Source organism: Diabrotica virgifera, chromosome 9 (genome assembly GCF_917563875.1).
Source record: "Diabrotica virgifera virgifera chromosome 9, PGI_DIABVI_V3a".
Taxonomy (NCBI): Eukaryota; Metazoa; Arthropoda; class Insecta; order Coleoptera; family Chrysomelidae; genus Diabrotica; species Diabrotica virgifera.
The window spans coordinates 1,104,657-1,119,393 of NC_065451.1; the positions used below are offsets into that span (position 1 = coordinate 1,104,657).

At 31.0% G+C, this 14,737-nt stretch overlaps 1 protein-coding gene across 3 annotated transcripts in view; it reads right to left on the minus strand.

Annotated features, from left to right (window-relative positions):
• Positions 1-957: 957 nt before the first annotated feature.
• The window catches only part of LOC114324910 (THO complex subunit 2), a 73,788-nt gene continuing 60,008 nt past the window's right edge, over positions 958-14,737 (minus strand). For all 3 annotated transcript variants that reach the window (XM_028272817.2, XM_028272818.2, XM_028272819.2), the window contains exons 21-23: positions 7,441-7,532; positions 6,190-6,248; positions 958-1,116 (exon numbers count right to left, since the gene is read on the minus strand). In XM_028272817.2, coding sequence (XP_028128618.1) covers positions 1,086-1,116; positions 6,190-6,248; positions 7,441-7,532 — 182 coding nt within the window. In that variant the 3' untranslated portion in view covers positions 958-1,085. The remainder of the gene's footprint in view (positions 1,117-6,189; positions 6,249-7,440; positions 7,533-14,737) is intronic.

Consider the following 14,737-nt stretch of genomic DNA (forward strand, 5'->3'; position numbering starts at 1 on the left):
TTGCATTCAAACGTTGGTCTTTTTGTCTAGCTGTGTGGCCTGCGAAGCTCCATTTAAATTTGGCAACTTTTGTTGTTATGTCCTCGACTTTTGTTTTTGATCTTGCCCAATCGTTCCTCTTTTTATCTGACAGTTGTATACCTAACATTACTCTTTCTGTTGTAGCTAGTTTGTTCATATTTGCCTTGGTTAGGGTGCAGGTTTGACATCCATGTCATACTAGGAAGGATGCACTGGTTGAACACTTTGCTCCTCACGTATTGGGGTATTTTGAGGTTCTTAAGTGTCCAACTAAGTTTTCCAAATCATGCCCATGCTAGTCTTGCTCTCCTAGTAATTTCCACACTTTGGTTCTCTATCTTAAGTTTCATAATTTGGCCTAGGTAGATATATTCCTGGACTTTTTCTATCTCACTGCCATTTATAGTTACACATCTGGGGGTCATCCGTGTTTGTCATTATTTTTATTTGTCTCGTATTCATTTTTAGGCCAACGTATTGGGAGCTGCCTGCGAGTTCCTCCATCATCATTTGCAGTTCCTGAGGCTAGCGTATCTGAGGTTGTTTAGCTTGTTGCCATTACCGTTAATGCCATAGGTTGACAAATTTGTAGTTTTAAAGGCGTCTTCTAGGGCTAGGTTAAAAAGCTTTGGCGATACAGTCGAACTCGCTTATTGGAATAGCGTTCGTGCCAAGCAAAAGTATTCCTATACATAACAGGGATATTCTAATAACCGATCATATGTGCTTAGTTAAAACGTTTTGGGATCTCAAATTTCTATTTCTTTAACCGGTATTCTAATAAGTCTAATAAGCGGGTTCCACTGTATTACGTCTCCTTGTCTCACTCCTCTCTTAATGGGAATGGGATTTGTATTTTCGTCTAGTTGTACTATCATAGTTTTTTCCACCTCTTAAAAATGAATAAATAGGAAGAATAAAATAAAAAAACAGGCGTTTTTCTTAATAAATCTTTTAATTACATAAAAAATAATTACACCTACTTCTTCTTCGTACAACATTCATAAAATTATTCACCACACAATAGAGACATGCGTCTTCTTTTTATGCTCGTGCATTGTTGGCTATCTTCTTTTGTTTTCTGAACCCCGCCTAGTAAGATCTGTTAAGGAAAATCTAAAAGAACGTTGTTCATTGGTATCTAAAACTAAATTATTGAACCTCTGAAGTGTAGACATATACAGTAGGGTGCATCGAAAAAATAAAAGTTGGAAATGTTATATCTAATAGCGTGAAAAAGTTGCTAGTGTTATTTTTCAGCATATTAGTATTTTTAATTTTTTTTTCTAAGCGAATTTTCTGCCCCCCCCCCCCCAACAACCTTGAATTTTATTAAATATCTGATTTTTATGGAAATTTCAAATTATATTATTTGGAATAAAATATGTGCTAAGTCGATCTAAGATCAATTAAAGAAAACTTAAAATGTTGTCTATTACAAATTTAAACGATATTTAAAGTTTTATGTGTTTTTTCAGTCTCCCCAACCCCTTTGAAATGTCCCGCTTCGTGAGTCCGTGCGTGTAATTTTCACTTATGTTTGGTGCGATGCCTTACTTTGTTATTATTTTTGTTTGTAAATTAAAGATTTTTAAAATATATAAACCAGGACCATGGGGAATAAAATCAAAATATGCTGTGGACCGCCCCATTTTTGGGCATCCGCCAAATATACCTGAAAATGTTTTACCGAAATACAAACAAGCGATGAAGTTTTGGGGTTGCAAGAGGATAAAAAACTCATCAAGAAAGAGCCAGAATTTTCTGGTATTGCCGAACAGGTGGCAATTAAATGGGAGGAAATATGGAAAAAGGCTTTAATTCCAATAATTTAACATACAAGAATTATTCAGCTTTTAAAAGCCTACCATGACAAATATATGAAACTTCTTACCATTTAAGAACAGGCAAAACAGTGAATTTTACAAAAATAAAATTCAATGCTTTAAGAACAAAAGTAAAACTACACGTTTCGATCTTGCAGCATGCAAATGTGACACTCTGATTAATTTTCTTTGTAGCAAATCTCAAAAAGTGCCTCTGGATGAGCGCGAATTTCTATTAAATCAAAGAGGTACCAGAAAAGTGGTGATAAGCTCGATTGATAGGGAAAACAAAAACAAATATAATCAGAGAGAACAACGGTAAAAGAAGAAAGTTATCGACGCAAAGACAAAACTTTAGCTCATGTAAAAAACAGTACCAAATTTTATGGTCAATCGATCGTGGAAGAACACATAACACTTCTTGTGCATGAGCCAGGATGCAAATATTTCGGATATGGGTATCCGCTGTCTGGTAATCAAAAAGTATCAAATCCAGCTATTGCATGTGACGAAACAGTCGTAAATACTGGCGTTAAGGGTGATGAAATGCGGCTGTTAGAAGAACATCTTAAAAAACCGCTTCAGTGGTTTGTATTTATGCGACATTCAAATGATCTACCCCTTGGACATCAAAAGAAGTTTGCCAGTGACCAAATCAAAAAACGTGAGGATCTTCAAACTTTCTCCTTAAAAATTTTGATTTAAACGATTACTTTGAGTTAATTAACTAACAAGAATATCACCTTACAGAACCATCTATATTCTCTAGATTTTCGAGTGAAAATCTGCGAGGTTTTATTAAGAATCCTAACTTAGCCCCTTTTACCATTGAGATTGAGAAAAATCACTGCCACAAACAATGTGTAGAACGATGTGTCAAACTTGTGACACAAGCTTCTCTAGCAGTTTGTGGAGCGTATTCGAGGGATGGATTTATAAAAACTCGAATTAATTCCAGAAAAACTATGCCCCACTTTAATGCTAAATCGGAAGACATCTTCGAATAGAATGCTTTTACCATATTTTTTTGTAATATTTATATACCTAATTTTGTACTTTGCTTTATATTTATTTTAGTATTAAAAAACTTGGGTGACGTCAGGGAGACGGATAAGTTAGGCTATTTTGTTATAAAAAGAATGTTTTAGTATACTTTTATTAAGTAAAATTTTTAATTGCGTTGTGAAACCAGGAAATATGTTCCAATTTAAACCGAATTTATTTATTCAAGTTCTATAAGGTATTACATTTCCCTTACAAAAGAAATTCGCACATTAATGTATTTTTTCTAATTTTTAGTTGCCGTGGGGGGCAGAAAATTTTTTTTATTTCAACGCAATTTTACTAAAATACTAAATAGTGTGTTAAACAACTTTTATGAGCTATTACATTTTCGTTTCGAAATAAAAATTGTTGTCCTCTGTTAACATTTTTACAAAATTTTTAATTGTCTTGGGGTGGGGGGGGGGGGGGGGCAGAAGATATTTTCCAATTTCGAAAAAATTTTACCAGAATACTTAACAGTTGATTGGGCAACTTTTGTGAGGTATTACTTTTCCATCGCAAAAAAAAAATTTTTTTCGCCTTTTTCGATGCACCCTAATATACAGGGTGTTAGTAAATAAGTATAAAAAACTTTAAGGGGTAATTCTACATGAAAAAATAATGACACTTTGCTCTATAAACGTATGTCCGCAAATGCTTCGTTTCCGAGATACAGGGTGTTGAAATTTTTTTTTTCAAACTGCGAATTTTTTTATTGCTCTAAGACCTTTTAAGCTATGAAAATTAAATTTAGTGGGTTTCAAGAGGTAGTTATTGTGCATTTTTTGGCAAACAAATAAAAATTTTATATTCATCATTGGCGCGCCTACGGGTAATGGTCTGAATTTTTTTAAAGAAAAAAATAGTATGCCACTGAAATATTTCAAATTAAAAATTATTTTTGTATTCCACATTTAATTTATGATAAAGAACCTTTCTTGTCTTTTTTTCATTTCGTAATACATTATCAAGAACTCTCCAATTTAATAATGCCAAACTAGAACAATAACAGAAAATATTTCTAAAAAGATTTTAACTATGTGCAAGGCTACAACAAATGTTCAAAATTACCTCCTTTAAAGGTGGAAGAGTAACTTTATATTCACCATTGGCGCGCGTACGGGTAATGGCCCGAATTTTTTAAAGAAAAAAATAGTACGGCACTGAGATATGTCAAATTAAAAATCATTTTTGAATTCCTCGTTCAATTTACGACCAAAAATCGTTTTTGTTTTTTTTTTCATATGAGGCGCCGTTTTTATGCAAAAAATAAAATATCTTAACGTTTACAAAGTATTTGAAATAAGTTTCTATGCATATGGAATCTACCTCAAATAATGTGTAAGCGTTAAGATGTTTTAGTTTTTTTGTATAAAAACGGCGCCTCGCATGAAAAAAGGCAATAAAGATTTTTTTGTCGTAAATAGAACGAGGAATTCAAATATTATTTTTAATTTGACGTTTCTCAGTGGCATACTATTTTTTTTTTCTTTAAAAATTCAGTCAATTACCTGTACGGGCGCCAATGGTGAATATAAAATTATTCTGTCCCCTTTAAAGGAGGTAATTTTGAACATTTGTTGTAGCTTTACACCCAGCTAAAATCTTTTTACTAATATTTTCTGTTATTGTTCTACTTTGGTATTATTATATTGGAGAGTTCTTGATAATGTATTAAGAAATGAAAAATACGCTCGAAGATGTTTTATTTTTTCGCATAGAAACGGTGCACCATAGGAAAAAAATACAAGAAAGGTTCTTTTTCATGAATTAAACGTGGAATACAAAAATAATTTTTAATTTGAAATATCTCAGTGGCGTACCATTTTTTTCTTTAAAAAAATTCAGACCATTACCTGTAGGCGCGCCAATGATAAATAAAAAATTGTTATTTGTTTGCCAAAAAATGCGCAATAACTACCTCTTGCAACCCACCAAATGTAATTTTCATATCTCAACCGGTCTTAGAGCAATAAAAAAATGGGCAGTTTGAAATAAAAATTTCAACATCCTGTATCTCGGAAACAAAGCATTTGCGAACATACGTTCATAGAGCAAACTGCCATTATTTTTTCATGTAGAATTATCCCTTAAGTTTTTCATACTTATTTACCAACACCCTGTATAACAACTGGATTGCACACTGCAATCTTAGACTGTTCCCCTAGTGTGACAGAGAAAAATTACTGTAAACAGGATATGTATCTCTTTCTAATCGGCGGCAATGTGAAAGTCACGTGGTCGATAAACCCATTCTTATTCTCGTAGCACTACAACCCATGGTGGGTCATGAACTGCACAACTCGCTTCCATCTCGAACAGTCATCCATGATAGTTGGGTCAGTGGGTAGTCCCGTTGTTCTTAAGTCTGACATATTGTCTCTCCATCGCATTTGTGGGGTCTCTCCTAAAGGCCTTCTTCCTGTGGTAGCATCCTCCCAGATTAACTTGGCAAGGCGGTTAATAGTGAGTCTATGGACATGGTCTTAGATCTTAGAAGTTGAGATTTAATTTCTTGGACTATGTCGCTCGCCCTATACATCTGCTTGATGTCAGCAGTTGTCATCATTCGGTATTGGTTGCTATTAAGGTCGTGATAAAGTTCAAACAATCTTCTGAGGGTTTTTCTCTCAAAACATCTAAGTTTTCTTTTATTTGCTTTGGTCAGAGTCCATGTGTCACACCCATACATAAACACCGGTCTAATCACTGTTTTATATTCTGATCTTTGATGTTTGTGTTAGGCTCTTACATTTAATATATACAATATTTAATAATATTGTATATATTATTATATTATTACATAATATTATATAATACAATTATACAATACATCTGTTTGCTGCCTGAATTCTCCCTTTTAGGTAAACCTAACGTCATTGTACAAACCCTGTCGATTAGAAAGAGATGCATTTTTCTTTGTCGCACTGGGGGAACAATCTTAGATTATAGCGTGTAGTGTAGGTATTATATGTCTGGATAGGGTTGGATTGGGTTGTAAAGAATTTTTATTCTTCAAAAATATACGAAATAGAGGTATGGGACGTAGTAAATACGTAAAATACTGCTTTATATTTGTTTCTCAAACAAAAATATTGTAACCCAGAGGCGTATATACGAGGTTAATGTGACTTTTTCCCATTTTGGTTATTAAATAATGAGTTTTTTCAAGATTAACAAAAGCAAAATATATTGAAAAATATCTAATTTTTGGGCAAACATAATTTTCGTCTTGTCAGTGCTGTTTCTGGCGTTTCATGGACACAGATAAATCTAAACATTGTATAAAAAAGGATATTGTTTTTCTCGTGGCTCTGATTTCTCGTTCGATCGATCTCGCTGGTATGGTGAGATATCCTACAAATTATAAAAAATAATATAAATTGCCATTTTCAATTGAATGATACAATATATTAATAGTTAATTAACATTCAAGGTTAATATAGTACATTGAATAAATAGATGGATTAATAAAACGCCTCTCACCATTTTATAAAAGATAAATCATGAAAGGTTGACAAAAAACTGTTGCCCCAAATATTCCACCAAAAAATCTGACAAAAAATAGATTTACCTAAATATTCCAACAAAAACTTCTTTATTATTCCTCCAGAAAACACTTACAGAAATATATTGTAAGCAAATTACCACGGGAGATTGAGAAAAAATTGATTTAACTAAATATTCCTACAAAAAGACTCGATCTATCTAACATTCTGCCAAAGAAAAAACTTTCGTAAAATGAATGTATTGAAATATTCCAGCAAAACTCTTAAAAAAGGAAATACATTCGAAAAAATGTATGTCAAATTTATTTGCTTTTCAGCAGAAAGTGATTTACCACATATTTCAATAAAAATACTTATGGAAAGTTGATTTACCTAAATATTCCATCAAAAAACTTGGGGGTAATTCATTTAGCTAAAAAAAGGTATGTCAAGTTGATGTTTATTAATATTCCTCCAGAAAACTTTTAATGACTTTCTCTCTTCACTAATAACGCTCCTATCCAAATTTTGTAAGCAAAATAACACGACAGATTGAGCAAAAAATTAATTTACCTAAATACCTCTACCAAAAAATTTACGTCAAATGGATTGCCTTAAATATTCCACCAAAAAACTTTCGGAAAATTTATTTGACTTTTTGAAAACAAAAAAAAACTTATATCAAATTAATTTAGCTAAATATTCAGACTTACAGCCCCCCTAGAACACTTACGACTACTTTACTACGATTACTAATAAAGCTCCTATTCAGATATTATATTTAAAATACAATCAGATTGAGCTATAATTGATTTACCTAAATATTCCACCAAACACTTACGGAAAATTGACTTGATCTTCACTAATAAAATGCATATTCATATTTTAATAAGAAAAATCGATTAAGAAAAAACTGATTTTCATGAATATTGCCCCACTAAGTATATTAAAATTACTTTTACCTAAATATTCCACCAAAAGACATCGATTTACCTAAGTATTCTCCCAAAAAACTTATGAAAAACATATATTTACATAATATTCCGCCAGTAGGAACTTACCCTTGTACTTCTGTGGTGCTTCTCTCTAACATGGATGGAAGGTTCAACGATTTCACCATTCGAACTTCTGTTTGGAGATACCATTTTGGAAGCTACAAGAAAATTAATGACAGCTATATTTATTATAGCAACTGATGATTTTGTATCGTCTTAACAACTTCTCAGTTTTGTTCAGTGTAACTCTTATTATGTATACAAAATGGACAAAAGTCTGAAAATGGATGGTCCGAATTGTACGAAACAGGGATGCACCTATTCTGCAATACGGAAATTTCAAATTTAATGCTTGCAATGTTGCCAGATTTACCAGTTTTCTGATATCATTGTTAGAAATAGTTTAAAACATTGCGTAAGTTAACCCCTGCAGTGTATGCAACATATATGTGTAAAAATAAAACTATATATTTTTTTAATAAAAAAGCATTTCGTTATTTTAAGTTATTTATAGTTTTAGGTAGCATGACTCTATAATTGTAGTTTGATTGACATTTCGTAAATTGTTTTTAATCTATCTTGTACATATTGTAAATAATAAACTCTTTTTAGATGAATTCATACTGCTGTCTCTTGCAAGAATGAGAGTATGAAACTACTCTTATATGTATATGTATTGTTAAATAATTTTTATGGGGAAAATTTAGAGAATTAATTTTATGACAAAGACCACGAGATCGTAAATTTTCATCGCCATGTATATAGCCAAAAATTGTAAATATGTAATATGATTTAGCCGTAAGCAGTGTTTCGTGGAAAGAGGAAATGTTTAGTGGTAAAGATTCTACGAACGGACTTATACAAATTAAACAATGAACTAAAATACGGTCGGATTAGAAAGTGAATGTACACGCGGTTGGAGTAGACAATAGAATGTTTCTAAATGGTTTCCTAGAAAGAAACGACGATAAACAATTTTGTTTAGTTTTAGAATATAGGGTTTTTCTAGACTGTAAGAAAAAAATTAATTTTAATATTTCCTGGAAATTAACAAGACAGAAAATTTGGATATAACACTATTTGTTCTTAAGAAATGAAAGTAGGGATGTAATGTGTAGAGAGAATGCTTGTGATTGGCGAAGAGATTGATGGAGGTAGAACAGAGTGGTTGAGTCTCAGATTGATGAAGGAAAAAGATTCACTGTGTAATTAAGATCGGTAGGGAGCAGTCCAGTTTGAAAAATAGTAATTTTGTGTAAAGTGGTGAATTTGGTGGCCGTGTAAGCAGATTCCTGTTGAGACGAAATCGTGATCGAGTCGAGAAGTACAATCTCCTCGTGTCCGAATATGTTCCAGTTTCTGTCTGGAACGAGTAGCCGGTTTGTATCAATTTTGCACAAGATATCGAGCTGAGAGAAAAAATCTTGGAATTAGAAAGACTGATATTGTTTGTATCGAGTCGGAGACTAAATAGAGGAGAGATTTCGAGCGACTGCTGTTTTTTGTTTGTGAAACAGTTTGGAAGAGAAAGACCGTAGCAGCATCCGAGGAGCACGGGTGGGAGAACCGAGGACAACACAATCCATGAGAAGAACTAAAGAAGATAAAAAAGGTTAGTCAAATTATTTGTGAAAAGGAGAGAGTTGTTGTATATTAGATACCATATTTGTTTTTTGTCAATTTAACAGTTTTACAGCATAATTTATTCATTCATAAATTCATAGAAGAGATAAATAATCTATTTAAAAGGTAAATTAAATATTGTTTTTTTTATAATAATAAGAACAGTCTACCGAATCATTTAAATGAAAATTTGTTAAAAGAAAAACGAGATAGTAGAATTAAAGATTATTATTAGATAAGAAATTGTGGCAACAGAATAAAGTCTTAGCATACATTTTGAATCTTATATTTACGGTATAGTATATAAATAAATAATATTTATAAAATTTATATGATTTTGAGTATATTTATTTTCCCTGTAAAGTAAGCAACGAGAAATACTAGAAGCCACAAACTAAAGGTGATACATTAAAATCAATTAGCCTCGAGAATATTTTGACTTGAAAGTTTTATTAAATTTTGGTTTTGTTTCCATGAGTAGCAATTAAAATAATTAATTAATTAATTGAATTAATAAGATGTTGATCAATTTCATGACAAAGAGAAAATACAGAGCATAACAGTATATATTATATCATATTATGTCAATAATACAATTAGTCGTTGAGTAGAGTTCAAACTGAACGTGCGGTACTTTCATTGCTGCCTTTTCCAAGACCAATTTCCACTGTATTTCCACCGCATTTGTAACAATCATTGGTGTCTTTGGTTTTTTAAATACAACACTGTATATTGTAATATTATTGGAGTCTTCACTTCAATACGAGTTCAACCATATGTAACACTTGGTATTTTATCTAGTCATAAAGTTCTTAAGTAAATAAAACTTCTTAGTGCCAAAAGTTTTGAAGGAATTCAGTAAAAAATATAGATAACTGTAAAGGGCCTAGCCGGGTAAGATGATGAAAAGTGCCCCCAACTCGATTCGAATTCTATATAGGTCACCGTTTAGCATATATAGTGAAACTAACTTTCTGAAATTTTTAGCCCCCTAGGTGGTCATGTGACCCACCTAGAGCCTAATTAGGGTTTTTATGTTTTTATTTTTTATCTCAGCCGCATCGAGAACTAGCGAAAAACTTTAAATAAAAAAAGTTCTGTCCGAAAAAAATTTTGTTTTTAATTTTTGGCGGGAAATTTAAATTTTAGAACGATTTCAAAATTTTAAATGAGTATAAAAAAATAACTAAGACATTCGTTTTCACTAAAAAAATATATAACGTGTATTTTTGCATAATGTTTCACTCTGAATTTTTTCAATTTTTTAAAATTGGTGAAACGCTCCTTTAAAAATAAAAAACCGCATTTTTTCGGGTTTTTTTTCGTTTTTTGATACAATTTTATACATATTTTTCAAAAAAGGTAACACCGTCACTGGAGTAGGTAAAAAACTGAAAAATAATTGGGGTTTGCTTAATAAAAATTTTTTGTGACGCCATCCATTTTCAAGATACAGGGCGTTGAAGAAAACAAAATTTTACACATTTTTTACGATTTTGCCGAAACTACTAGCAACATTGTAATAAAATTTGGCGAGTTTTAAGATGTAGTTGTTGTGCATTTTTTTACATACAATTAAGAATTTTATATATATCATTGGCGCGCATAGGGGTAATGGTCTGAACTTTTTAAAGAATAAAGATAGTACGCCACTGACATATTTCAAATTAACAATCGTTTTTGAATTCCTCGTTCAATTTGTGACAAAAATCTATCTTCTATTTTTTCATACGACGCGCCATTTTTATTTAAAAAATAAAACATCTTAACCGTTACAAAGTATTCGAACTTCTATGAAATAAAATACTACTATTAGTAGTTTCTACATCTACATAAACTCGTACATCCATTATAGAAACTAATTCGAATACTTTGGAAGCGTTAAGATATTTTATTTTTTGCAGCAAAACGGCGCCTCGTATGAAAAATAGGAAGATAGATTTTTTATCACAAATTGAACGAGGAATTCAAAAACGATTGTTAATTTGAAATATGTCAGTGGCGTACTATCTTTTTCTTTAAAAAGATCAGACCATTACCCCTATGCGCGCCAATGATAAATATAAAATTTTTAATTGTATGTCAAAAAATGCACAACATCTACCTCTTAAAACTAGCCAAATTTTATTACAATGTTTCCAGTAGTTTCGGCAAAATCGTAAAAAATGTGTAAAATTTTGTTTTCTTCAACGCCCTGTATCTTGAAAATGGATGGCGTTACAAAAATTTTTTATTAAGCAAACCCCAATTATTTTTCAGTTTTTTAACTACTCTAGTGACGGTGTTGCTTTTTTGAAAAATATGTATAAAATTGTATCAAAAAACGAAAAAAAAAAACCGAAAAAATGCGGTTTTTTATTTTTAAAGGTGCGTTTCACCAATTTTAAAAATTTGAAAAAATTCAGGGTGAAACATTATGCAAAAATACACGTTATATATTTTTTTAGTGAAAACGAATGTCTTAGTTATTTTTTTATACTCATTTAAAATTTTGAAATCGTTCTAAAATTTCAATTTCCCGCCAAAAATTAAAAACAAAATTTTTTTCGGATAGAACTTTTTAAAGCTTACAACTTTTTTATTCAAAGTTTTCCGCTAGTTCCCGATGCGGCTGAGATAAAAGATAAAAACCCTAATTAGGCTCTAGGTGGGTCACATGACCACCTAGGGGGCTAAAAATTTCAGAAAGTTAGTTTCACTATATATGCTAAACGGCGACCTATATGTAATTTGAATCGAGCTGGGGGCACTTTTCATAATCTTACCCGGCTAGGCCCTTTGACATTAATTCATAAAACTAACAATAGCTTGACGTTTATTGTAAAGTTTTGTGAAATAAAGTGTATTAATAACTAAAGCTGACAGTTGTTTTATGTGCTTTTAAAATATCTACAATAAAGATGGTTTTTAACGAAAGATCTTATAGTAAAGTAGCCAGCTTTTTCAACGATACTTTCCGAAACCATTCTCCTAGCAGTTTGTTTTAAGTTTATTCAATAACAAACTTTATATAATATATGAAAAAATGTTTTTCTGACAGATATATTGGATATTTTAATAAATCCGACACGTAGAACATGTCAAATGACAGGAATTTTGTTTGTACTAAACACGGTTCTTACGACATTACTACGGTTGCCTAAATCGACTAACCAATGAACATTAAGGGTGAGATTACGTCACGAGAGTTTACTGTCATTTGAATCGTAATATGATTTTTTCGAATCCTGAGAAAACCAAGTATTTTAGAAAAATTTTAACGCACGATGCAAGATTACATTATTACCGAGGGCGGAAAGCCCCTTAGAATAAACAAGCAGATTCTATTGAATGAAATATTTGAAATTAAATATCATACTTCTCTTTTATTTTCAGCCCTGTAACTTATTAAAATAAACATTATAGAAGTTTTCAGGGACTTTCAGCCCTCGGTAATAATGTAGTCTTTCATTCTGAGTTTAAATTTTTCAAAAATATTTATTAGTTTTCTCAGGATTCGAAAAAAATGAATACAATTAAAACACATTGAGAATTTTGACATGCGTCAAAATTTTGCATTAACTCAACGTAAAATTCTGCACTGTTGAATTCCAGCTTCCCTAATAATTATTGTACACCTGGTTCCAAAAAAAACTGATACGACTCTTGACGCGTATTTTGTAGAAAATTGAGCAGTGTATTTTGAAGGATTAATACTTAATATTTACATATTGTCAATGTCACTGCCAAATCTTAAAATTTGTCAGATAGCTTATTCTGTTCCACGGTTATTAGACTTTATTATTAATCTTTATTATTAATATTTTCTCCGCAACTGAGGGTATATTATCAACTGTATTGTTTTTAAACAATAGATGATAAAATAAAAATATTGACAGTTCAAAAATGTGAACATTATTGCATTGTGTGTGGCCTAAGTTTGGGCTGAAAACTGAAATGTATTACATTTTTACAAAATTTTGGAATATGTTTAATTACGTAGACCAATTTTAACAGATGTTTTCAATACAGATTTGAATCATCTACAAATAGTTTCTAATGTCTTTTGATGTCAAATAATTAGGGAAGCTGGAATTCAACAGTTTAGAATTTTACATTGAGTTAATGCAAAATTGTGACGCATGTCAAAATTCTCAATGTATTTTAATTGTATTCATTTTTTTTTCGAATCCTGAGAAAGCTAATAAATATTTTTGAAAAATTTAAACTCAGAATGAAAGACTACATTATTACCGAGGGCTGAAAGTCCCTGAAAACTTCTATAATATTTATTTTAATAAGTTACAGGGCTGAAAATAAAAAAAGTGTGATATTTAATTTCAAATATTTCATTCAATAGAAACTGCTTGTTTATTCTAAGGGGCTTTCCGCCCTCGGTAATAAAATGTAATCTTTCATCCTGCGTTTAAATTTTTCTAAAATACTTATTAGTTTTTTCATGAATCAGTTGTTTGTTGTTTGTTTATTTTATTATTTGTCTGTCATAATAAATATAATGTCAGATCAATCAAATACACTGCTCAACATGATGAAATCTTACTAAGAGTCGTATCAGTTTTTTTAGGAACCGGCTGTACATCAAAAGACATTAGAAACTATGTGTACAGGATTGAAATCTATATTGGAAATAACTGTTAAAATTGGTCTACGTAATTAAACATATTCCAAAATTTTGTAAAAATGTAATACATTTTAGTTTTCAGCCCAAACTTAGGCCACACACAATGCAATAATGTTCACATTTTTGAACTGTCAATATTTTTATTTTATCATCTATTGTTTAAAAACAATAGAGTTGATAAGATACCCTCAGTTGCGGAGAAAGGATTAATAATAAATATTTTTTATTCAGTCAATGGTGTGAGCACTGTCAATTAAATAGTAACGTGTGGCCTTACTTTTACACGCATACCTATTGTGGCAAATGAATCATATTTTTAAAAATTTTGGAATGCATTTAAATCGTAGAACAATTTTAACTTTTGATATTAATACAGATTTTAATTCTCTACAAGTATTCTTTCATGACTTTTGATGTAAAATAATTAGGGAAGCAGGAATTCAACAATTCAGAATTTTACATTGAGTTTCCTATGGCTCTTTTTACGATTCACCACCCGGTATAAGATAAAATGTGTACTATTTGTCTAATTGTTTCATAATAACACAAATAACACACATATATACACAATAATACACATTCAATGATCGAAAATCATTTAAAAATATGGGAATGTAAACTCTTGTGACGTAACGTCAAAAATATAAGTCTCCCCACCACCGTCGGACAAGACAACCGTAATAAAGTCTAATAACCGTGGGTACTAAATAGCAGTCTGATTTTTGCATGAGAGTTTAATAGACCAGGACCAATCTGTAAAAAAACGTGTATTTTTGGATGTGAGAGGTGGCATTCGGACTTTTGCAGATAAAGTTAGGTGACACCTTCAGTAATAATAATTGACTTATGCTCCTTCTCAAATATGCCCGGAACATTAATAAAAAAATTAAAAGATTTAAAAATTTCGAAAAACATCGATTTTTTTCTGCTTTCTTTGCTTATAACTTTAAAACGGTTCGTTCTGGAACAAAGTAGAGAAATAAAATAAAGATAATTGAATTTTGTATGATATACGACTGGTCAAAAATGCCTTAAGGTATTACCTTTTCTACAATATAGCAATAAATACAAAATAAGGGGGCAAAATACGCCTGTTGTTATTCAATGTTTCTTAACCAC